General features: G+C 36.2%; 1 protein-coding gene across 2 annotated transcripts in view; it reads right to left on the bottom strand.

Annotated features, from left to right (window-relative positions):
- Positions 1-23,720, bottom strand: part of RIPK2 (receptor interacting serine/threonine kinase 2) — a 33,719-nt gene extending 9,999 nt beyond the window's left edge. Inside the window, exons 1-7 of one of the 2 annotated variants that reach the window (XM_019032820.4) lie at positions 22,805-23,720; positions 18,055-18,208; positions 15,551-15,706; positions 11,092-11,249; positions 9,231-9,280; positions 8,192-8,353; positions 893-978 (exon numbers count right to left, since the gene is read on the bottom strand). In XM_019032820.4, coding sequence (XP_018888365.1) covers positions 893-978; positions 8,192-8,353; positions 9,231-9,280; positions 11,092-11,249; positions 15,551-15,706; positions 18,055-18,208; positions 22,805-22,977 — 939 coding nt within the window. In that variant the 5' untranslated portion in view covers positions 22,978-23,720. The remainder of the gene's footprint in view (positions 1-892; positions 979-8,191; positions 8,354-9,230; positions 9,281-11,091; positions 11,250-15,550; positions 15,707-18,054; positions 18,209-22,804) is intronic. The other variant, XM_055348682.2, reaches the window with a different exon arrangement.
- Between the last annotated feature and the right edge of the window lie 3,119 nt (positions 23,721-26,839).

The following is a 26,839-nucleotide window of genomic DNA, read 5'->3' as shown; positions in this document are numbered from 1 at the left end:
TAACAAACCACAGTTCATTAGGGCAAAGTAAGCATAGTTTAGCACTTGCCCTAATGAACTGTGGTTGCTTTTTAAACAATTTTGAGTAATATTAAAAAAAAAAAAACCCTGCAGTAATAGGTCCCTTAAATTGTTCCGACCCACAAGAATCAGACTGAGTATTTAATACAACTCTCCTAGGTAATTCATATCAACTGTTACTGCTACCTTGGTCTATAAAACACGAAGTGTTTGAGAGGAAAAATGAAAAAACAAACCACAAACACACTTTGGTCTCAAATTTAATAAAAATTCTACAGCTAAACTTGGCAAGGAATCTCAGAAAAAAATGTACATTAAATAAAAAGAGAAGTGCGAGAACCCAGACATCTATTATTCTCTAGGCATTACAACTTTGGGAAAATAAATGTACATTAAAAAACAAACAAACACCTCTAATGGCTCAGTGCATTCATTGTACACAACTGGCTGTGATTATACATTTTTAAATTTACGTCTGATATATAAGGGTTCTGGAAATGTCTTTTTTTTTTTTTTACATTTTAAATAAAGGTGGGGTCTTGCTATGTGGCCCAGCTGGTCTCGAACTCCTGGGCTCAAGTGATTCACTCGCCTTGGCCTTCAAAGTGCTGGGATTACAGGTGTGAGTCACCACGCCTGGTCCTGGAAATGTCTTTAAAATCTGAAGGTGGCCATTTGAATGAAATAGAAAAGCTTTTGGTGACAAAGGAAAAGTAGTATTCATAGTCTCTGGTAAATTTTCTCACTCCAAAACTGTAGCTTATATCTGTGTAAAGTATATATATTAAAAACTACACTTAACTAAAAATCTCCATGAATATTATACAGTTCTTTAAATTTCTAATTTCCAGCATTTCGTTTAGCAACTTACCTTTGTTTTCTTTAGCTGAATAACAGCTTCAAGAAAAGTTATCTCTTCAAATGTTCTCAAAACTGGTTCAAGTTCTATTAAACATTCTACGTAAGAGAAAAAAATACAGGTTGAGTTCAGATTGCTTCTAAGTATTAAAGTGAAATGCTAACATTTAATGTACAAGGCCTCAAGTCAGTTTTTCCCCAAAGTGATGACATTCAGCTGTTTTACGAGCTTTTATTACTGACATAAAGATAGACATAAGCAACAATGGAATAGGGTTGAGAATCTATAAACACCTGTTTTTGGACAAATGTGCTAAGCCAATTCAATAGGGAAAGGATAGGATAGCCTTTTCAATAAATGATGCTAAAACAGTTGGATATACACCTGGAAACAGATAAATTTAGATACTTATATCACACTACACATAAAAACTAACTTGAAACGAACCACACACCTAAATGTAAACATAGGAGAAAATCCTCATGATCTTGGGTTAGGCAGAGTTCTTAGATATGACATCAAAAATGAAATCCATTAAAAAACTTGAAAATTGGGCCGGGCATGGTGGCTCACACCTGTAATCCCAGCACTTTGGGAGGCCGAGGCGGACAGATCACCAGGTCAGGAGATTGAGACCATCCTGGCTAACACAGTGAAACCCCGTCTCTACTAAAAATACAAAAAAAGAAAATTAGCTGGGCATGGTGGCGGGCACCTGCAGTCCCAGCTACTCGGGAGGCTGAGGCAGAATGGTGTGAACCCAGGAGGTGAAGCTTGCAGTGAGCCGAGATTGTGCCACTGCACTCCAGCCTGGGCAACAGAGCAAGACTCCATCTCAAAAAAAAAAAAAAAACCCTAAAAATTGGACTTCAAAAAATTTGAACACTTTTGCACTTCAAGACAGTATTAAGAAAAAATAAAACGATAAGCTGCAGCCTTGCACACTATATTTCCACATCATGTATCTGCTAAAGGGTTTGTATCTACAATATATACAGACCCATGACAATAATAGGAAAAATAGCAAAATTAAAAAACAAGTAAAAGATTTGAATTTCACTAAAGGAGATATACAAATGTCTTCAAGAAGCACATGAAAAGATGCTTAACATCATAAGAAAAGGCACTTTAAAACTGCAATGAGATATCACTCCATACTCACTAAAATATAATTAAAAGGAAAATAAGAAGTGTTGACAGTGACGTGGAGAAAATGAAACCCTCATACATTGCTGGTGGGAATAAGATAATGCAGCTACTTTGGAAAACAGCTTGCAGTTTCTTAAAAATTAAAGATAAATTTATCATATAACCCAGCAATTCTACTCACAGAAAATTAACCAAGAGAAATGAAAACATATGTTCACAGACTTGTATGTGAACAGTCATAGCAGCATTATTCACAGAGGCAACAAGTAGAAACAATCAAAATGTTCATCAACTGGCCAATGGATCAACAAAATGGGATACATCCATATGATGAAGTATTATTCAACAATAAATTACTGAACTATGATTCATGCCGAAACCTGGATGAACCTGAAAAACATTATGCTAAGTGTGAAAAGAGCCAGATGCAAAAGGACCACACATTGTTATCATTCCATTTATATGAAATATCCAGAAAAGGCAAATCCAGAAAGACAGAGAATAGATTACTGGTTACCTAGGGTTAGTGGTGAGAACAGGCAGTGACTGCAAATAGTTAGGAGGGATTTTGTAGGGGGTGATGGAAATACTTGAAAATTGGATTATAGTAATGGTTGCAAACTGTAAAATTATTAATACTAAAAAGTCAATGAATGTATAGATAAATTTTATGGTAAGTAAATTATACTTTGATAGGCTTTTGAAAAAAATAATCTTTATTATATGATTCCTCTCTGCTACTGTGTTACTTTGCCATTTAATATGTATATTAATTGAACAGTTAAATCCATTTTCAGAATATATACTCTCTAGTTACTTTTTCAACAAAGGTTTACTGATCTTCCTCTTTTCCTTAATTCAGTTAACCTATATTTTTTTTTAAAAAAGGAAAAATATTGCTTGCTTTTAGTTTTTCAAGCTTCCTTTATTTTTTTATTAAAATTTCTTTCATTGTGAACTTTTCATTTCTTTTCAGTAGGTTTGTCCAAAAGTAGGCATCTTGTGCTTACTCTGGTATCTAGAGATCCCTTTGTAATTTCATGTTCTTCCATTTGGTCCTATTGACAGAATTTCTTTATTGAATACACTTAAACTTTCCTTATTATTGATTTTTTTTTCTTCCTTTCCCTTTCGGGTTCCCAGAATCTGCTTTTCAACATTCCAATATACACCAGAGCCTTAAAATAAAACTGACAGGCTGTATAGGCAGTAGTGTGTTTATAAATCAATGATGGTACCTTCCCACTGAAAATAGGAAACAGTCATCCTAGGAAAAAAAAGTTGTACTTCCATTTAAAAACAAAGTTCAAAACCTAACAATAACAACAAAACCAGTAGCATCCCAATGGCTATAAATGAAAAATGTCTAAGGCAGACAACAGTACTTTGTAAGAAATGCGATAAATTACACACACACACACACACACACACACACACACACACACTCTGTACTATTAGATACAAAGCTGGATATGCTTATAGGCCATTTCAGTTAAGACAGTTTAAAAATAAACTCTGAGTTCTTATTACTAGAAAAACAATGCATTGTATTTTTCATTCAATACTTATATCCATTGTTCATCAGCATTATATTTACAAATCAAAAGTTGCTAAGGTAATGGGTTCACATTTTGTTTCTTTCTTTCCAGAGCCATGAGGAAGGGTATATATCTCTGTTGTCCTCTCTTTGCCATTTCCAAATCGTAATTTCTTCTTTCTGTGAAAATTCTAGATCCTCTAAAGTTCATGCCATTAGGCAATACTTCTCTACAAACTTCTCCTTTCTCCTATGCTCAAGATTTTGGCTTTTGGCTTACTGACTTCACCCTGTACTGTTCAGTGTTCCACTGAATACTTGAGAGGAACCCTCTGCAAATCTCTGGGGTTCTCACTCTGTGTACCTTTTCCCTTCTGGTGCAATGTCCTATGAAGTCTATCTGCCTTGGTCTACCCACACTGTCATCCCTGTCTCCTTGACCCTGAGTGTCCACTGGGTTCCACCTGTTTCCTCTCCCCATGCTGCATCTAGAAACTCTCAAGGCAGGAAGCTGGGCAATCGGAAGGCTCACTTCATTTGTTTCCCATCCATCAGAGATTGCTGCTCTTTGTTTCCTGATATTTAGTGTCTTAAAAACCAGTTTCACATATTTTGTCTAGGTTTTTTGGTTGTTTCAGGCAGGAGGGTAAATTGGCCCCAGTTACTCCATCTTGACCAGAAGTGGGGTCGCTGGTTTCTCTAAATTAACGGCCCAAACTAGACACTAAATACCACTTCTCAGCAATCCTATTTTGCTTCCTAAATACATCTACTATTCTGTTCTCATAGATAAGTGGTTCTTAAAGTGTGGTCCAGGGACCCCTGGCGGGGGTGGTTCCTGAGGGTTCATGAAGTCAAAACTATATTCAAAATAACAAGTACTAAGACATTATTTTCCCTGTTCACTGTCATCCCCAAACAAGTATATAGTGGATTTATCCAGAGGCCCATAAATAAGGTGTGATAAGATCACTGCTTCAACAGATAATGGAATGTGTTCTTGTGTATTCCTACATTTTAAAATTCCTTGGTTTGAATTTCTAATACAGTAAATGCTAATAGATATTACCCACACATACAAAAGCTCTTTGAAGTCCTCAATAATTTTGAAGAGTCTTGAGATCTAAAAGTTTGAGAATTGCTGTCTTACATAATTATCTTGTACTGTTGGAGGAGACACTTAAGTCCTTTTCTTCATGTTTCCAACAGGAAGATGACATTTCCAGTTCAATCCCCAGGAAGGAGAAGTATAGGAGGAATTCTTCCAGCTCCTTTCTGCCCCTCAGACTTACCTCATTTATTAAACTTGGAGAAAAACTAAGCATGCTTATTTGGTCCCTTTGCAGTTTTCTCCTTCTTTTAAAAGTCAGCTTGCCTAAAGAATGCATACATTTTCTGCTTCCCTATGTAGAAGCAGGGTGAGGCCTGTGGTGGGCTGGTAAAGCTATCAACTGTAGGGGTAAAATGCTACTAAGCCCATTTGGCTGCAGATCTAAAGGTGCATTCTCCAATTAGCTTTATCAGTAATGAAACTGATATTCTGATCAACATCTATCTTTCTTCCTCGGCTTTTTCTTAATATATTCTGAACTTAGAAAGGGAAGGCAAGGGTAATAGGCATTGTACTTTATCTTCCCTTTTTTAGCCTCTTACATCCCATCCTCCATGTTTCCTTTGAGCTAGCTGATCATCTGCTCTCATACTACACTGAGAAAATAGAAGCCATGAGAGGGAATTCCTTCAGGGTTCTACAACCAGATCTACAAACTTCTTGTACTTGTATCCATCTCTCCAACCTCATTTCTCTTACAGTAGAAAAAAGTGTCCATATACTCATACAAATGTAGACAGTATCACTTGCATTCCGAATACCATTTCCTCCACCTCTCCAGCATTCTGTTTCTGATACTCTCTCTCAGTTCTTGCACTGACAATCTCTCACTCTCTACTGGATCATTTGACTAGTAATCTTGTCTTTCTCCAGGATTTTTTTTTTTTTAATTTAAGAAACAGCATTTTGCTTTGTCAGCTAGGCTGGAGTGCAAGTGCAGTGGCACAATCAAGGCTCACTGCAGCCTCAACATTTTGGGCTCAAGTAATCCTCCTGCCTCAGCCTCCCAAGTAGCTGGGATTACAGGCAACGAACGATGTCTGGCTAATTTTTTAATTTTTTTTTTTTTTTTTTTTGAGACAAGGTGTTGCTGTGTTGCCTAGGCTGGTCTGAAACTCCAGAACTCAAGTAATCCATCTGCCTTGGTCTCCCAAAGTGCTGGGATTACAGGCATGGGCCACTGTGCCTGGCCATAGGAAAAAATTTTGACCCCATATCATCCTTTAGCTATCACCTCATTTTTTTCTGCTTCTGTTCAGAGCCAAGCATCTTGCTGGAATTTTCCATATTTGCCTTCACTTCTTTCTATTTTTTTAAATGTACATCAGTCTTCTGTTTACATCTCTCTATTAAAACTCCATTTGTTTGGATTACCGGTGATGACAATGTTGGAAAATCCTGCTTATCTCATTTGGCCTCCTGGCAGATTAGACATGTCCGACTATACCCCACCTTGACTTCCAAGACACAAGGACTACACTCTCTACTGTCTTCTCTTCCTTAATCCTTTTTCTTCTTCCTCTTCTCAATTTCTAAGTGCTGGAATGCCTCAGAGCTCTACTATGGGTCCTCTCTTTGCTATGTATATTCCCTTCTTAGATGAACCAGTCAGACTATCAATATGTTAGTGATGTTCAATTTTATATTAGGATCCTGGACTCTTCCTGGAACAACAGATTCATGTATTGTTGTAGTAGTAGCAGCAGTAATTATGACTGTTTCTACTTGCTGGCTATTATAAACAATGCTGCTATCACTAATCACATACAACTGTGTGAACATATGTTTTCATTTCTCTTGGGTTACCTGTTAGTGGATTGCTTGGTTGTATGGTAAATTTATCTTTCATTTTTAAGAAACTGCCAAACTGTTTTCCAAAGCGGCAGCATCATTTTATATTCCCACCAACAATGTATACGGATTTTGGTTCTGCCACATCACTGTCAACACTTGTTATTTTCTGTCTTTAATTATAGCTATTTTGTGGGTATGAAGTGGTAACTCATTGCAGTTTTAATTTGCATTTCCAAATGACTAATAATATTAAGCATCATTTTATATGCTTTTTAGCTATTTGTATATCTCCCTTGGTGAAATTCAAATCTTTTACTCATTTAAAAATAGGGCTATATGTCCTATTATTGACTTGTCATGGTTTTTTATATATTCCAGAATCAAGCCCTTTAGCAGATACATGTTATGCAAATATGTTCTCCCAGTCTGTGGCTCTGCTTTTTTTTTTCCTTCTTGGAAATGAGGTTTTGCTATGTTGCCCAGGTTGGAGTGCAGTAGCTATTCATAGGCACGATCACAGTGCACTATTACACATCCTCAAACTCCTGGGCTCAAGTGATCCTCCTGCCTCAGCCTCCTAAGTACCTGGGACTAAAGTCGTGGACACTAAATGCCTGGCTTTCTCTTTTCTCAATAGTACCTTTCGAAGTGGAAAAGTTTCCAATGTTTGCAAAGTCTGATTATAAATTTTTTAATGAATCCTATTTATTTTTGATGTCATATTTAAAGATGCTGCCTAACCCTAGGTCATGAAGATTTTCTCCTACATTTACATTTGGATGTCTGATCCATTCTACCTCTGAAATACTATCTTAATTCTGTAACTCTTCTGTCTTCAGAATTTCCATCTTAATTAGAATATTCCTGAAAGTGTCTTTTCTAGACTCTTTGCTTCCACTTTTGTCTTTCTCCAATCAACTTTCCACACAGCAGTAAGAATTTCACCTAAACTTCTATCAGATCATGTCACTTCCCTGCAAAAGATACTTTAATGGCTTTCCATTGCACTTGGAATAAAAATCTAACCTTTTTATGATGGCCAATAGCCTCTCTCTTAACTCTCCAATATCATCTAATTCCTTTCCTTGCTCACTATATTCCAGCCACACAGGCCTTCTCACTGTTTCTTGAGAATATAAAACTTTTTCCTCTTCTAGGCTCAGAGCCTTTATGCTTGCTGTTTTGTTTGGCTGAATACTCTTTTTTCAGCATTTGAATGACTGGCTCTCTTTCAAGCTTCAAATCTCAGCTCAAATGTTTGCCCCTAAAAAAAGGCCTTTGTTTCCCTCCCTTAATTAGTCTATTACCTTGCTTATTTCCTTATAAGATTGTCACAATTTGTGTATCTTACTTATTTATTTGTTTTCACTCTGCCTTCTCAACTAGAATGTGAACTAGCTACAGAAAGTTTGTCTTGTTTACTACTCTGTTCCCAGGGCTCACTCCAGTATATACATAGCACATGGTAGGGGTTTAAGACATATTTGTTAAATATATGAAACAAATTGTTACTATCACACGATTTCTCTTTTTTGTTAGGAATTCTCAATTCTGCTCTAGAAGGAGTTACTCATATATAAATGCTATGATAAGACAGAAAATAATTTAAACAACTTCTAGCTAGTCATCTAATTTGCACAATTTTTCAAGGAATATTTTATTCACAGTATATTAACTAATTCTGTAATTCAAAGAGTCTAGGTTAAAACTATATACTCACTTAAGAAAGATGGTCTTTCATCTGGATTTTGTGCCCATCCACTTTCTATTAGAGAGATCATACGTGCTCGGTGAGGTATATCATATGGCAAACTTTCTTCATTAATAACAGGTCGATGTCCTTGTGACACACTATACATTATCTGCAAAGGATTAGTGACATCTGTCAAAACAAATAGATTGCATTCATTAGTAATATATTCTGATTAAGCATATTACTTACATCTAAAACTAACTAAAAGAAAATAAGTGAATATTGAAATTTTAGGAATGATGCCTTACCCCCCTTTCTGTAAAAGGAATATATATACCCCAAACCATTGCCAGACTTGTCTGATTCCTATGGAAGGAGTTTATATCCTCACCTCATTAATTTTGGGCTTGACCATGTGATTGGATTTGGTCAACAGAGTATTTGTAAAGCAGAGCTGAGCGAAACCTAGCAGAACTAAGAAGGGCTACAGCAACTAATATTTAATGTGAATGAGAAATAAATGTTTATTTCATAAGCTACGGAGATTCCGAGGTTGTTTTTTGTTACACAACAAGCTGACCTACACAAACCTCAAAATAAAGAAATAAACAATATTTTCAGGGAATAAAAAGGACAGATTAGTCTTCAATATTTGCTAGTCTTTATAGAGGGGGTAGTAATTAAATTATCATATAAATAATTTTACAGCTAGACTAGAACTTGGAAATAGTAATTTAAAATTCTTATTATGCAGGCGACAAAAATGAGGACACAAGAGATTTTGTGACTTGATCACAGAGCTAATTACTGTCAGAACAAGAATTAAAATCTGGGTTTTTCTGATCCTTAATCCAGTACATTTTCCAGTATATAGTAGACTCACAACTGGATCCTTAACCCAGTATATTTTGCAGTATGTGATGCATTCACAACTGATAAATTGTTGTTTTAGTGTGTTTTCCACAAAATGAATAAGCAGATTTAAAATAACATGATTTTTAGATAGTTCTGAGAGTGACCTACTAACATGATGTTATTGAGCATAAAAAAGTCAAAACATACTTACCTTCAAAAGGCTGTTTTCTGGATAACACTTCCCATGTGATAACTGCATAGCTGTTTAACATAAGAACATACATGTTACATATTTTAAATGAATTCTGCATAATAAACTAAAATAGCACTATTTTTAAAAGCTGACTGAAGATACCATTTTTCAAAGTGATAAGGCAGCAAAGAATTACTCTATAGAATGAAGATGATAAATGCTCATGTAGTTTGGAAACAAAATCAACTTTAAGTTAAAAAATTAGGAAATTACTGTAATACAAGCTTAACGTTACATGTAAGACTAACTTTTTGTGGATGATTTAATTCTTGGACACCCAGATAAGCTATGCCCTTTAATTAAATGATATTATTTTTCACAAAGAACAAAGAACAAGAAAAAAATTGTCTCATGGAGCTCTATTCTACTGCCTTTTTTCTGCTCTCAGCACTATCTTCTTTGGTAGTGGAAATATCTTGCCTACAGTTTAACTTCAGATGTCAATTACAGGGTTAAGCTGCATAGAGTTTATAATTAGAATAAATGGTTAAATAGGATAGAAGAATTTTGCCACACCCCAACATTAACCATGCATTCAAAATGGACACATAGAATTTATTACTACCAACACCTTGTGTTACAGGGAGAGCGAGGAGTACAGAGGGAATTCCTACCCAAATAAAGGAATAATATTTCCTCATTTTTCCCTGACAGAGAATATTGAAATTGAACATAAAGGGAAAATTCACAAAATGTATGACTGGCAGATTTATTGGCCCATTTTTAAAGAATCAAACCAGCTTTAAGAATTGTTGGGTAGAACATGATCTCTACCTCAGGAAGCTATAAATACATTTCTCCTCCCCTCAGTACATCATTCAGAATGAATTAAAAATATCAGAAAACAAAATATAAAAGGACAGTTTCTTATATTCATACAATGTGAATGTAAAAGACACTGTATGAATTGTTTTAGTGCAGCCACTAAAACGGATTGGCTGGCTTTGGTTTTAATGAGAAATAACAAAAATTAAAATGCTTTTGAAGAAAAGGAATATGCAATTTAATTAAATATACAGTTTTCTGGTAGAGATATAGCATTCATTCCTAAATTGATTCATTAACAGGTTATTTATTAAAGATGGCAAAAAGCCATTTAAAGGACTATAAAATGTGTTCAGAGCAAATTTAGAGAGTCTGCTTTTGCATTCATTAGTATATTAAAAGAGATAAGAGTAACTTATACATGAGGTGAATGTCCCCATCTCCTAAACCTGTGTAAATAATCATCTTCCTTTTATTCTGGTTAAATAACCAGTGTCAATAACAATGTGTTATGCTTATTACTGCATTATGAGATTATAAGTAATATGCATCTGAAATATGAAAATATGATCTTATCAAACCCATTGATTTGTTGTGTAAAAAATTCACACATATACAAATATTAGGGATTCTTTAAATAGAAATATCCCCAGTGTGATTAAGAGTTTGTCTATTTATCTAAAAAGATATATAGATATCAAAAGCTAAAAGGTTGAACAGGTTGAGAAACTTAAAGCTAAAATGTTAGGAACCACTGTTTCCCTCTGCATTTCCAAGTCACATATGATAAAAATCCTTAACTATTATATTATAAATTGATAGGATAAGAAGAGATGCTTTAAAATTTCTTAAAGGATGTAAAAGTTTCTTAAAGCAAATCATTAAATTTCCTTAATTTGAAAAATATTAATCACCGTGGGGCCTCAAGTTTATTTTCACCACAATTATGAGAGAAGAATAAAAATCACAGTTTAAAATGTAGCTTCAAAATTCTGGTTGACTAATTTTGTGTCTGAGACAAGGTTAACTCTGAGCAGAAGCAACTTTACTCTACCTATATATATCGTGCTTGATACTGGCCCTTGATTTTTGTCCAGGTTCATAGTTTTCAGGTGGCATATAGATAATTGTCCCTCCTTCTGGTGCAGATTTGCTACTTCGTGACTGTGAGAGGGACATCATGCGCCATTTTGATAAACCAAAATCTGCAATCTGTAAGGGACAAGAGCAAATAATTAAGAAATTTCCTCTTTAAAAAGTCCAAAAGTCAACTATCTTTGTGTATATTCACTGTATTTAGATATCAAACCAGAGAAAATGTAATATATTTTAATATTTTATTTCTATATATTCCCCCAACTTCTTACAAAATTAAATTCCACACTGCTGAGCCAAATAACTCTAGGAGCAATACATACTGAGTTAAAGTTTAATATAACATTACAAATTTCAAAAGAGAGACTAATTTTTGAAAATTAAGCAGAGGCATTTTTTGTCTGATATTCTCAATGAGTGTGTACCTTGCACACCTTACTTTTCATGACATATAGCTTGATACCATGTGCTTCCTACATCTCACAGAGCTGCCAAGTCTACCCACATCTCATGCAATTGTCACTGGTCATTGTTTACAATTCTGGTCTATACAGTTGTATTAATAATGCCCTAAAGGTAGCATCCTTAAATTAAGAAATACACTAAATCTCAAAATTGTAAAGATAATTATTATACAATTTTATGCTGAACACTAAAAGAAGTATTTCATGGAAAAGTATAATTGCAGAGAAAACATATTTATGTCCAATACAATGGGTGCCTAAAGAATTATCAGTGACAATATTCTGTGCCTTTGATATGTCCTGTACAGCTTTGCTTCAGTTGTAAATCTTATGCACATATTATACAGTATCTTATAACTAAATATTTAAAAGCTTCCTTATTTTTTACTTTATTTTTTAAAAATGTAAGACAAAATGTAAGAACAGAAATAATATTTAATTGACAAGGGAGTATGGGAAATCCTAAAAGACACTGAAATTACTTAAAATATTTTACTGCATACTTTAGAATTCAGCAGAGTGAAATGAGCTCCATGCAGCACATCATTTGTTTCCATTGTTTACCTCCTATATTTTTTACCAATTTTAACAAAATACCTAATTTTTATTAGCATTTAGATGAATTTGAGATAAAAAAATTATGGCCTCCATTCCCCAAAAGGAGGGGTAGAATAAATGAATTTTTCATTCATTTGCTACAATAAAAGAGTCAATTTAAGAAAAAAAATAAAAATAATCAAGAATTTTAAAATTGAATTCACAGAAAAGGACCAAGATGACTAAGTCATGAGAACAGCTGAGAAAAGCAGTTAAGCAAAGACTTTCATAAAATTTTTAAGGACAGAATGAAGAAATATGGGCTGTATAATAGCACTTTTAGGAGTATTCCAGACAAACTGAATGAGTATTCTCCAAAAGCGCGGATTAACAAAAGGACTGATATTGACCCATATGAAAGTTCTTATGGCCACGTGATACAGCTCTGATTCAAGCTCTGTACTGGTTCATATTTAATCATGACTTAAAGATACAAAAAATTAGCTAATTAAATTTGAGCATCACACAAAACTTGGAGAGAAACTTAAAACCTTTGGATTATAGAAATAACATTCAAAAAGGTCTTAAGAGACTGAAGCAATTGCTCCAATCTAACAAGATAAAATTTGATCACATCTAGAAAGTATTCTGCAAAGTACATTATTTTGTGTACTTTGTTGCTTAAGAAGAGGTGGCTTAAGCAACGATATGTGGCAAAAAGAACCTCCAAGGGTTTTTTGTTGACACTAAGCCCAATTTGAACTATGTGATATGACTACCCCTGGAAAGCTGATGAATTATTAAGGAACTATTAAGTATTTAGGGCCAAGGAAATGACACTTTCACTAAAGTCTGCATTCATCAAACCACACCAAAAATAGTATTGTGTTCAGTTCTGATGATCAACATTTAAGTGAGATTTAAACAAAATGATGCATCTACATAGCACCAAGGATTAAAATCCATGTAATAAGAAAACGAGTTGAAGGAACTAAAGGGTATTTATCAGGGAGATGGATAAAATGCACTTGTACGTGAGGGTTTGGGAGACAGCTCATAGCTATCTTCAAATATTGAAAGGGCTGTCTTGCTGAAGTAACTAAATTGGATTTATTCTGTTTATCACAAAAAGTTGAAGTAGGATCAATGGGTGGAAGGAACCAGGAAGGAATTTTGGTTGATCATTTAAGAAAATGTCACAATTATTCAATTAAGGATGTTAAGACTCCCTGTTACAGGATAACTGCTTTGGGAGACAGGGATTGTTGCAGTGAAGTATCAGAGAACTAGGTGACCATTAAGGTACTTCTACTTGATGGTTCTATAATTGATGGAATAGATTAGTCTCTTTTTTTCTTAGCAATACTGAGGCAGCAGCTTGCTTCTCTCTCCTTTCCCCTACCACTTTATTCTAAGGAGAGGAGTGTCTTCAATAAAAATTTTTCCCACTTATTTTTTCTCACATTTCTTGTTTTAATTTCCCTGTTGTTTCAACTTCTCTATTACTGATTTCTTTGAACATTTTTTATATTTATAATAATTTTCCGATTACATGTTATTAAAAGTATAGCAAAATGATACATAAAAATATGGTGAGTTACATTTAGTATTAATTACTCAAAAACTACTTTTTATTTACACTCAGTTAGATATAGAATAGCTGTGAAATCACAATAGCCAGTGTCTTCAGCACTTAAGTCCTGCATCTTATTAAAAAATGAATTCAAGGTGGATCACAGATTACATATGTAACATAAAACTATAAAACTTACAGAAGATAACAAAAAAGGAAATCTTCAGTAAGTAGAACTTGGTGAAAAGTGCTTAGAGATGACAGCAAAAGCATGATCCATAGAAGAAAAAATGTGGACTTCATCAAAATTAAAATTTTTGCTTTGTGAAAGTCCCTGTTAAAAGGATGAAAAGAAAAACTATAACTGGGAGGAAATATTTGCAAACTACATATCTGATGAAGAACTACTACTGTAACAAATACAGAACTCTCAAAACTCAACAGTAAGAAAACCAAAGAATCCCTTTAGAAAATGAGCTTAAGACATGAGAGACATTTCACTGAAAACCACGTATGGGTGGCAAATTAGCATATAAAAAGGTGTTCGATATCATTAGTAGTTAGGAAAATGCAAATTAATACCAAGATGAGATATCACTACGCATCTATTAGAACAGCTAAACAGAAAACAGTGATAATACCAAATGCTGGTGGGCATTTGGTATTATCATTTTGCTTTGTGAAAGTCCCTGTTAAAAGGATGAAAAGATAAACTATAACTGGGAGGAAATATTTGCAAACTACATATCCGATGAAGAACTACTACTATTAACATATACAGAATTCTCAAAACTCAACAGTAAGAAAACCAAGGAATCCCTTTAGAAAATGATGTGGAATAGCTGGATCTCTCACACATTGCTGGTGGAATGTAAAATGGTACAGCCACTCTGGAAAATAGTTAGATACTTTCTTTAAAAACTAAACACACCCTTACCATATGACCCAGCATTTGCATTCTTGGGCATTTATCACAGAGTAATGAAGACTTATGTTCACTCATAAACCTGTACAGCTTTGTTCACAGCAGCTTTGTAAATAATTACCCCAAAATGGAAAGAACCAAAATGTTCCTGAATGGTTAACTTTGGTACATTTATACTGTGGAATACTATTTATCAATAAAAAACAACTATTGTTACAAGCACAACTTAGACGGATCACAAGAGCATTATGTGACGTGAACAAAGCCAATCTCAAAATATCACATACTATATGATTCCACTTATATAGCATTTTCAAAATGACAAAATTAAAGAGATGGAAAGCAGATTAGTGGTTGTTAGGGGTACAGATTGTGGTAGGGAGGAAGTGGGTGAGGTAGGATGAGTGGTATCTTTGTGGTGATGTTATGAGTAGTGCTGTACCTTGATTGTTGTGGTTACACAAATCTATACATGTGATAAAGTAACAGTACTAGGAACACACATTGTACTAATGTCAAATTCCTGGTCTTGAAATTATACTATAATTATGTGTGATATAACAATGTGGGAAACCAGGTGAAGGATACATGAAACCTCTTTATTACCTTTGCAACTTCCTATAAACATATAATAATTTTAAAATAAAAAGTAAAAAAAAAGGTGATCTTGACAATTCAATTAAGAAACATAATGGCTTTGTATTTTGTACCATAATTCTATCTCTGTCTAGGAATAACTTCCTAACTGCAGTAGGAAGAAGGAGAATAGAAGATAGAAATTAGGGGCTATGGAAATTACTATTCATTAGTCCCTATCTCTAAGGAGAGACATGAAATTGGCTAGGTTGAAGAAATAACTAAAAAGTATTTTTAAAACTATAAGGACAAGGAAACATAAACTTTTTAAAAAAGTAATTACCTTAACATGAAATTCATTGTCCAATAAGATATTCTGAGTCTTCAAGTCATGATGAAGTAAAGGAGGAGTCATATTGTGCAGGTAATTTACACCAAGGGCAATTTCATGCAGGATGCGAAATCTCAATGGCCAAGCAACATCAGGATATTCAGTTTTCTTCATATATATGTGAAAAGAAAGAAAATGAAATTAGTCCAAATTTCACTATGTTTCACACTTAGAAAGTTAAATATTCCATGAGGAAATACAGTATAAACTAAGGTTAAAACATATGCTCATTTTTATAAAATAGCACCAATTTGATAGGGTTTAACATTTTTGTGTCTTACTTTCCTCACTTTATAGAGAAAATTATGATAACTTTATGGCACCAATACTTCCTTTTAGTTTATATTGGTCATACAACTACATGGTTTTGGGTCTTTCTTCAACTGACACAAATCTCAATTATTTTGTATCTGTATATAGCCAGAGTCATATACTTACACCCACATCCACCTCCTCATTCTATGTCTTAATCAGGTAATTTGAGTACACACAAATACACACAAAATTACAGACAGTTTGTTTCTAGTAAATACCAAGGCATTCATTCAAAATTTGTATTTTAATTTTTCTATTAATATAAAATCATACATTATAATCACTGCATCAGTTACAAATTATGATCATATTGTATTTATTGACTAAGCATTAATTTATCATACATTTAATCATATAATTAATTTATCTGCATTCCAGCTTATAAAATTAGCCTTTTGTTTTGTTTTTGTGGAAGGGACAGTCATTATTGTTTCTAAAACTATATAGAACAGACACATTTAAAACATAACATTTTATTTTTCATAGTACTCAAATAATATCCATCTGAGTTTTCTTAAAATAAATGTTTTCTGAACATAAAAGTTAATGTGGCTTCCCAGGAGAATGAACATACTTTGGAAGATCAGGCAATTTGGGAAGATCCATGATGAATCGCCAGGCACCATACCACATTTTTCTAAATGCTATGAAAAAGACTGCTTCTACTGAAAGTACAAAACTGTTCTTGAGAAGTTTTTCTGCAAATGTGTTCTCAGTGATCAATCTGGCAGGGGGAGTGGTTCAAAATATTTTAGACTGTTTATGATACATCTTGAGTTTTCTCAATGAATTTTGTGAGGTTGGGGGAGGGCACTTCAAGATAAATCCCACCCTAAATAATGCAATACAGGAAACCAAAAGAAACACAAAAGGCTGACGTGGAACATTACTTTCTCTGGCATACACAGAGGCCTGTCCCCTAGAGAAACTTAATCTTTTAATCTGTAAAAAAGGTAACTTTTTCTGAAAATTATGCAGTTTAAAGCAGTTACCAGGCCTCTCTGCAGCATAATATAATATGGGGGCTTGTGATCATGGAGACAAGGGAGAGAAGTGCTCACTCTATATTTTATGATTTTTTTCCAGGAGTTAGCAATCCCCCTTGAGGAGGCTGTAGAATTTCCAGCGAGCTGCAAATTTGGGTGCCAGAGTATCTGCTGGGGTGTGGGAAGAAAATGTTAGATTTCTACTTATACTCATTTCTCAACAAAAATAAAAGAGAAATTGTGATTTATTAATATTTGTATCTTGGCTCTGTGGTAGTTATACAAATCTTACAGACTGACACCAGTTACTTATTCCATCCTTGTTTCAAATGGTCACAAGTCATGAATAGAATGTGATGCATTCTGAAACTGAGAGGAAGTTACTCTATGACTGACTGACAGTGGCACCCACTTTCCCTTGGCCACTTACAGGACATTGTGTTACACTATCATTTATGAGTATCTATTGATTGGATTTTGTAGATTAATACAGTTTTAATTAAGCCAACCCTCAAAAAATGGACCAAGTAGTTTAAAAAGATCTATTGAAACTACAGACTCATGATAATATTAATAATGAATACATGTATTTTGAGAATGAGGACCCCTGAATTTGTTTACTCAAGGGATTCATAATCAAAGAGAGAGTGACTGGTACCTTGGGAAAAAGGGTAAATGGCTCATACCACTGTCTATTATTAGAAAAGCTAATGTATCTGGTATTCAGAGATAATTTGTTAATATTTGGCCTGCTAATTCAGAACTTTATGAACTGGTATTAATAACATTAAATTTGAATTTGAAATTGCTATTAATATAAAATAAAATATCACTTAACAGTGGATTTTACAGTGTGCAGAGTTTATCTCTTCCATTTCTACCCATGTAATATGCATGTAAATACTATAATTTGGTATAAATGTTAGGAATGGTAACCCAGGCAAAATAATCTAGAGTACAGGGCCTGAATCCACAGTGTTTTAATCAACACAAAAATGTCACAAAAGGTAAAATTTTATCCCTGTGATAGTTTTTCATTATTCTTTGATTCATCTATATACCCCTAAATAATCTGATCAAATATAAAATCAAAGTAAAATATAGTTTGAATAGTAAAAATGGCAATTATGGCCACTAAAAATGTGTAATACTTACCCTATGTAGGAGTTCATTTAATGATCCATTTGGCATGTATTCAGTAACTATTCCCAAAAATTCAGGCTCATTGCAAATTCCCAAAATTGGAAGAATGTAACTAAATCTAGCTTTGTGTAAAATTTCAGCTTCTCTTAAGACATCCTTTCTTTCACTAAGAAAAAAAATGCATAATTACTTCAAGTAATAAAAAATATACAATTATCATGCCTATAAGACTAAGCCTGGATTTTTTTTCATTAATTAGCTATGTGACCTCATGTAAATTATGCAACTTCTCTGCACCTTAGTTTCATCATATTTAAAATAGAAATAATACCTACCCTATATATTCCACAGGTCTGTTTAGAGACCAAAATAACTTCTATAAGCCACTGACAGGTAAAAGTGCTAAACACAGGTTTATTATTATTGTACTTATCCTAGGAATGGGAAAGAATATAGTATTAAATTTATAAAGTCTATCTATGTTAGAACAATTGGTGCTTGAACTAATTACATGATTAAGTTTACATTGTATTCGAATGAGCATGTTTTATTAGAATATTATATTAAATTTTATGGTTGCATACCATATAAACATTTTCCAAATATCCTGAATGTTAAAACCTTTAAATGTTATAGATTCAATAGCTGCATAAAAGTCAGTAATATTTATAAATTATATACCAGAACTCAGGAAAAGAACACTGAGAACAGGTAAATGCTCAATAATATTAATAGATTGCTGGGGTAACTGGCTCCCAGGTTCATTTGTTTATTCATATGTAAAACAAATACATATTTAACTATTTTTTTTTCTATTTTTCTTTGTCACCCTGGCTAGAGTGCAGTGGTGTGATCACAGCTCACTATAGCCTCAAACTCCTGGATTCAAGCCATCCTCCCACCTTAGCCTCCCCAGCAGCCAGCTAGCTCCACAGGCATGCAACCGTGCCTATTTTTTTTTTGTAGAGACAAGGTCTCACTATGTTATTCAGGGTGGCCTCAAACTCCTGGGCTCAATTGTATCAGATGTCCAATAGGTAGGTATCAAATGATTTCAAGGAAATTAAAGGGAATGCTAAATTTGGGAAATTGTGAATTGTTTAATGCACTCCTTTTATGTAATATAAAAGGAGTGAAGGTGAATAAGACAGGTTAGGGACATATCTCAGTCTTAAAGCCTGGTTAGGGTGGTGAAACTTCACTTAGCAGTCACTAAGTGATTGACGATTTGTTTGCTTTTTTTAACATACAGAATACACACTGGAAACTTTTTTTTTTTTTTTAACAGACCAGATCTTGCTATGTCGCCCAGACTGGCCCTCCCTACTCTGCCTCTTGAGTAGCTGGGACTACAGGGGTGTGCCAATGTACCTGGTGTGACTGAAAGTTTTTGAGTTGGGGAATGACAGTAGAATACAATTTTAAGATGATTAATTTGGCAACAAGATGTAGGATTAGTAGAAAGTGGTAGAGTTTGAAAGTCAGGTGTTAGGAGATTTTAATACCAGTTAATACATGAACCTAAAACTACAAAGGTAGCAGTGGAAATGGAAAGAAAAACACTAAGTGAATAGAATGCCCGCGTTGTAGTGACCGACTGTAGGGGGTTAAAAAACAATGAAAAGGAATTGGAGATGTCATTATTTTTTTACCCTGAGTGACTGGATGTTGGCTGCAGCAATGACAGAAATAGAAATGTTTCCAGGAGAAGCCTATTAGGTAAGTAATGATGATAAGTTAGTTCTTACACCTCCCAAGCTCTGAATGAATGGCTGTTGAAATATGAATAGCAACAGACATTCTAGACCAGACTAAGAGGACTACTTTTAAAAACAAACAAAAAAACAAAGCAAAAGAATCTTCGTCATTTATTTTTTGAATTGGTCATATATTTATATGTCTTAAAATTCAAGAGTAACAAGAAGGCATAAAGTGAAAAGCTTCTCTCATTCTCTGTCCTTCAATCACTTAATACTCCAACTGCTAGGAAACCAGTATCAGTTTGTGAGACCCATTTTAATTAAACGTTTATTCCCTAGATGGAAATAGTTCCGTATCTGCCCCAAGAGATTTAGGCCAACAACAGAGGATGACCCTGAAGATTCCTGGATACTAAGAACAATAGAGAGTGCATGCTGCAGAAGTCTCAGTGACACTTCACACACTCTTTCCTCCTCCCATTAAGAGGCATTCTTCTTTCCACTGTGACCCTATTACACGTCAGTCACTTTATATGCACTAGCATCCTAAGATCACCCTCTAAACATAGTTTCATTATCTCCACTTTATAAATGAGGGCACTGAGGCTCAGAAAAATTAATACTTTTCTAATGGTCACACTAATAAGTGGCAGGGTTGGCGTCAGATTTGAATTGCAATCATGGGACATTCTTTCTGCATTCTTTCTACCCTATTGCTTGATCAAAGAATATAGTAGGAAAGTTCTTGAAGGTAGATTTTTGGCAAGATTGAGTGAGTGGGAAATTTTTTTTAAAGCCAAAAGATTTTAAAAATTGATTTTTACATTTTGAAAATAAAGGTGTAAAGTACAGCTTCTATAGTCACATCACCAAAATTAACTCAAAAATTTAATCAGAAAAGTTATGTCATCTATAGGGTATTTGAACAACCAATTGGACTCATTACTCATAAGGGGTGGGAAGATTGTTGGGGAAGGTCCACTCATCGGATAGAAGTCAGGTTATGGAGACTGATTCACCAATCATTAAAATAAGAGCATGTAACATTGCATAAACTTATTTTTCTTTCAGGTCATCCCAAAGAACAATGCAAACATTGTTCTCCATAGTCCGAGAAACACATGTATTTATTATTCGTATTTTATAAGTGAGGAAAGAGACACCAGTGAGTCAACTGCATAGCCTCATCTAATGCTCAGACTACATAAATACTGCAATGATAAGATCTTAAGTAACAAATTGGAGAAAAGAATGTGATGCAGTAATGCCAGAGTGTTTCGCTGGTCTTATGGCTTCCTCGAAGACAGAATTAATTTCCTACCCAATTCAGTGAAGAATTTTAGACTATGAAAATTGTTCACGAGTATGGGAAGGAAACTCCCTCTTCACTTCTTGGTCCCCAAACTGCACAAAGCTTAGATAAATCAAAATCCTGAGAAGCAGCACCCAAAATGGGAGGATCAATTGGCTTTTCAATACCTAATGGGTCCATCAGTGCTACATTTCCATATAGTGTTTGCATAACTGGTTCTAACATATATCCACCCTCTCTAACCAACCACCACCCTTAAAAGTTGACTACAGACACATATACACACTTGTCCAGCACTTGCTCCACAGAATATAAGGCCTGGAGTAAACAGACACCACACCTTGTATATCACTGAATCTGGATTATGATAGACAAGAAATGGAAACAAGCTCTAGAGGTGTCCCAAATCTCCTGTGCCATTTAGGCCATCGAAGCCTGACAGTGAGAGACAATGAAGAAAAGGCACAGGCAGGTGAAAATCCAGTAACTTTGGCAGGGCGGAAGCTGAGGAATTTATCTGATGCTGGATACTCACAGCTTCTGGCCAATCAGGCATCGGGGATGACGTATTTTCACATTAGATATAGGAGGAGGAGAAGAGAATGTTGTAATCATGGATGTTAACTCACTAAGAACTGAATGCTGGGCCTAGTTAAATCCCTGTAGGAAGTAAAATACACAAGACTGGTGACCAGACCCATTGACTAATACACAGTCACAGGTCTATGGCACGCGGTTGTAATGTTCTTCTGAAAACAGAAACTAATGCTAACCTTCCCTTAAAACCTGTACAAACCAATAAGTGAAAGCCATTTACAATTTCTGGCCATTTAACAGTCTTTTGGTTCAATTTATTGTGGCAAAAATAGCACACATTTCCTCTACTTAATCTTCCCTGTGAGAGAAACTGAGACTGGGAGAAACTGAACTGCTAGTATTGAGTTTGATATAAAACGTTCCTGACAACACATAATAAACCAAAACCAAAATAAAAACAATAAGAAGCAAAACATCCTTGATTCTAAAGCAGTGCGGTCCAATAAACATATAATGTGAACACCACCACATACAATTTAAAATTTTCTCGTGGCCACATAAAGTAAAAAGAAACACATAAAATGAATTTTAATCTTATATTTAACCCAAGATATCAAAAATGTTATTTCAGCATATAATCAATAAACAAATAATAAAATATAAGTTCTTTTTTTAATAAATACTAAGCATTCGAACTCTGGTATTTTACACTTAGGTCACACTTCAATTCGGACGGGCACATTTCAAGTGCTCAATAGCCACCTGTGGCTAAGAGCTACCTACTGGACAGTGCAGCCCTACAGCCCAATTTCAAAAATAAGGAAAAAACAAAGCAAACAAAACCCACACCCACTATATATAAACACACATCAATTTCAATAAACCCAGCGTTTAGAGTTAGGCAGTGATTGCTGATTTTTGGAGTACGGAGCCAGAACGCCTAGGAGTAAGAGGGAAGGAGAGAAAGGGTAATGGAGAGATGTGTGGAGGAATGCAACTGCTGCATCTCCAGAGAAGCCTGTGCTCCCTACGGTGCCAGAGCTTGAAGGGTCGGTGCTCCCTACCTCCCAAGCTTGAAGGGCTGCCTAGAGGTGACGAGGTGAGGCCGGCCCCAAGCGGTCACTGCCATTTGGGCTCTAGAGCCCGCTTGTCAGGGAGCTTGAGGGGATGCAGGAGTTGAGGGCTCTTCCAGGGAACCCCAGTGGCTGCCTACCTGTCGAGCAGCGGAGTGTGGATGTGCAGGTGCTTCACGGCCACCTGGACGCGCCAGTCTGCGTGGCGGGCGGACGACACAGTGCCAGAGGCGCCGCGGCTCAGGTAGCGCAGGTCGGCGAGTTTGTGGTAGGGAATGGTGGGCAGGGCGCTGCAGATGGCCTCCCCGTTCATGGTCCCGGGCGCTCAGGCCGGTTCCGGGTGTGCCCCCTGCTGCGGCGGCTCCCAAGGCTCCCCTGCCGCGCTCAGGCGCCCAGATACGCCCCTGCACGAGCGAGGCCGGCAAGACCCTTTTTGCCCCGCAACACTAGGTCACGAGGGCGCCCATTCCCCGGATGGCCCACGCCAGCCGTTGCTTCTCCGAACCAGAGCTGACTTCTTTTCTAGAGACTGGTGCCAACGCCGTAGCGCCGCGAAAGAGCTTCCTCTCTCGCAGCCCCGGCCCTCCCCGGCGCGCGCAGCGACCAGCTCGGGCCGCCCGAGCTCCTCCCTCCCCAAACTTCGCAGGTTACGTCAGCGGCGGACAGCAAGGCGGGGAGAGGGGCAGCCCGCTCGCGGCCCTCCTGCCTGGCTCTCGCCTCGGCCTGCGGCCGGGATCCTCCGCCTGGGTCGCGCAGCCGAGGCCGAGGGCTGGGGCGGGCGGCTGGGAAGTGGGAAAGGGAGCCAGAGGCGCTCCTTTTGTCTTCTCTTCCCATCCCCCAGGTTTGGGAAAGTTTTCCTTTTGGGAAAGCCCCTCTCTTCAGCCTGCTGGCGGGTGTCGGATTGGTTAGCGGCCACCGGCCCCCGCCGCCCTCAACAGGATTCTCCTTTGGGCCACAGGTCTTCCGGAAGTTGCCAAACCCCGGTAGTGGCAGCGTCCGGCTGGGGGCTTTATTAGGGGGCACCGGGGTCTGTTTTCCGACTCCCTTCCGACTCCGCGCCTGCGCAGGAAGCGATTTGGGGGAGTATTGTGAATTCCGAGGGCTCCACACTTAAGAGGTTGTACACTCACCTGTCTACCTGGACTCCAATTTCCGTATTTCCAGCCACTTGAGGACTGAGAGGTGGATGATAAACCCTGTCATAGTGGAGCAAGTTCAGGTGTTTAACCGCTGTTATGGGGGATCTGCCTTTTCTCCCTCTTCTTTCTTACTTCCATAAGTATGTATGTGCAGAGATTGAAAAATAACCTTGAGAGAGTCCATCCATCTAACTCCAGGTAAGACTGCAAATATTTCTTTCTTATAAATCTGGGAGGAATGCAGTCAGTGTTTCATGCCAACCAAAAAAGACTGCAAACGTTTTTCCATCCTTCTGCCTTGAATACCTTTCTACTTAGATGACTATTTTGTGAGACATGAGTGCAAATGTTATATACAATACCAAGTCCATACTAGATGTTTAATTAATTCTAGGGATTCAGTAATAAGGAATGACTCGAACAGATTTCTGCCTACAGACAGCTAATGCTTCTTGTATTTTTGCATTACCTGAAATGAAAGTAGCAATGTTAAGATTTTACAGTAGTGGGAGGTTGTAAACAATAGTGTGTTAAACATTTTTGATCATTTATAATAAAATGTTCAGCACTAAACATATGGTCTGATACTCTGTGCTTTATTGCTTAATAAGCTTTTTTTTTTTCTTTTCGAGAGGGAGTCGTGCTCTGTCACCCAGGCTGGAGTGTAGTGGTGCGATCTCTGCTCTGCTCATTGCAACCTCTGCCTCCCTGGTTCAAGCAATTCTCCTGCCTCAGCCTCCCAAGTAGCTTGGATTACAGGCGCCCGCCACCACACCTAGCTAATTTTTGTATTTTTAGTAGAGACGGGGTTTCACCGTGTTGGCCAAGCTGGTCTCGAACTTCTGACCTCATGATCCGCCCACCTTGTCCTCCCAAAGTGCTGGGATTACAGGCGTGAGCCACCGCGCCCGGCCAATAAGCTTTTTTCTTAAAAAGTACTCAGAAGACTTTTCTATCCATTCATTCTGTTAACGCGCGTCAGTGTGAAGCGACCACCAAACAGGCTTTGGGTGAGCAATAAAGCTTTTAATCACGTGGGTGCAGGCCGACTTAGTTCGAAAAAGGAGTCAGCAAAGGGAGATGGGGTGAGGCAGTCTTTATAGGATTTGGGTAGGTAGTGGAAAATTACAGTTAAAGGGGGTTTTTCTCTTGCGGGCAGGGGTGGGGGTCACAAGGTGCTCAGTGGGGAGCTCCTGAGACTCATTGTCCAGGAGAAGGAGTGTCACAAGGTCCATTGATCAGTTAGGGAAGGGCAGGAACAAATCACAATCGTGGAATGTCATCAGTTAAGGCAGGAACTGGCTATTTTCACTTTTGTGGTTCTTCAGTGGCTTCAGGCCATCTGGATGTATATGTGCAGGTCACAGGGTATATGATGGCTTAGCTTGGGCTCAGAGGCCTGACATGTTTATCCAGTCAATTAATTAAAAACCTGAGTCCTAGAAAAAGAGAACAAAAAATAAACAGGGAAGAAATGATCAAAATAATAATTTTAAAAATTTTGCTAGGGCAGGAGTCTTCATATTTAAAGGGCCCACCAAGTAAAAAGACCTACATTAAGGCACATCATTAAAAAGGTGAGAACACTAACACTAAAGGGAAGATTCTAAACGTTTTCAGAGGGCAGAAACAAAAATTAAAGGGATGGGAATTAGAATGGCATTGAATTTCTTAACAATGTTACTAAGTCATTGTTATCCTGAAATATAATGAAGTGAAATTTTTCCAATATTCTGAAGGACAGTAACTTCCAACTTAGAATTCTATAGTCAAACTTTCCATCAAATATAAGGGCAGAATAAAAAACATTTTCACATATAGAAGGATGAAATACTTTCTTTCCATGTCATTTTTTTTTTTTTTAAAGAAAGCTCCTAGAGAATGTGTTCAGCAAAACATGGGAGTAGGCCAAGAAAAAGAAAGACATGAGATCCAGAAAACCCGACCAGGAAATTAAGAAGGGAAACTCCAGGATGAGAGAAATATGGCAGAATTAGAGAGCAACCCATTTTCACTGAACAGGGAGATGGCAGACTTCAAGAGAAAACAGTAGTTACAGTAATTGAAATGATAGATTATCTAATTTTGAGTATTTGAGAAATTATATTGATAGATGTTTGACAGATCTAATGAACTATGGGATAAAATTGCAGAATGAATTGTAAAAAAAATACAAGTAAAAAAAGGAGACAATTGTTAATTCCATGAAAATTATATCAGAAGGGAGACAACATTTCTCTAAACTGTTTTGTGGTGGTGAAAAATGTAGAACTTTTCGGAGCTTTTGAAATCCTAATATGCATCTCTAAGAAGGAGAGAGCATGAAGCATAGAACTTCATGGAATTTATTTGTATTGTTAATTACATTACTTTTAAACTTACTTTTTAAAACCATATCGCATGGTTTAAAATTTAAAACAATAAGGACTCATAATGCAATAGAAAAATTGAGAAGAGGACTTAGATACCTTGAAAAAGAGGTGAAAAGGTTCTCAACATCATTAATTATCAGGGAATCACAAATTTTATTCACATTGCAACACTACTATCCAAACAGTAGAATGAATAAAATTAAAAAGACAGAATATACCAAGTGTGAGTGAGGATTTGGAGCAACAGGAGCTCTTGTACACTGCTCGTGGGAGTGTTGATTGGTACAATCAATTTTGTAAATTGTGTGTCAGTATCTATTAAAATTGTAGATATGCAGACCCTATGACCCAGTAATTCCTTGCTTCGGTATGTGGACATGTGTATGCATCTACTACAATGTTCATAGCAGTGGTGTTTATAATAGCCTCAAACTGGAAATTACCCAGATATCCATAAATAGTAGAATAGATAAATACATTTTGGCACATTTATACAGTATAATACTAAATGGGAATGAAATTAAACAGTGTACAAATATAATGTTGGATGAAAAAAGCCAGATACAGAAGAGTACATATTGCATGAGTCCATTTGTATAAAGTACAAAAATAAATAAAACTAACTTACGCTTATAGAAATCTTCTCTCTAGCAGGGGAGAGGCA

Source organism: Gorilla gorilla, chromosome 7, assembly GCF_029281585.2.
Source record: "Gorilla gorilla gorilla isolate KB3781 chromosome 7, NHGRI_mGorGor1-v2.1_pri, whole genome shotgun sequence".
NCBI classification, from domain to species: Eukaryota; Metazoa; Chordata; class Mammalia; order Primates; family Hominidae; genus Gorilla; species Gorilla gorilla.
The sequence above is the reverse complement of the archived record's forward strand: the minus strand, read 5'-3'. Positions and strand labels throughout refer to the sequence as shown.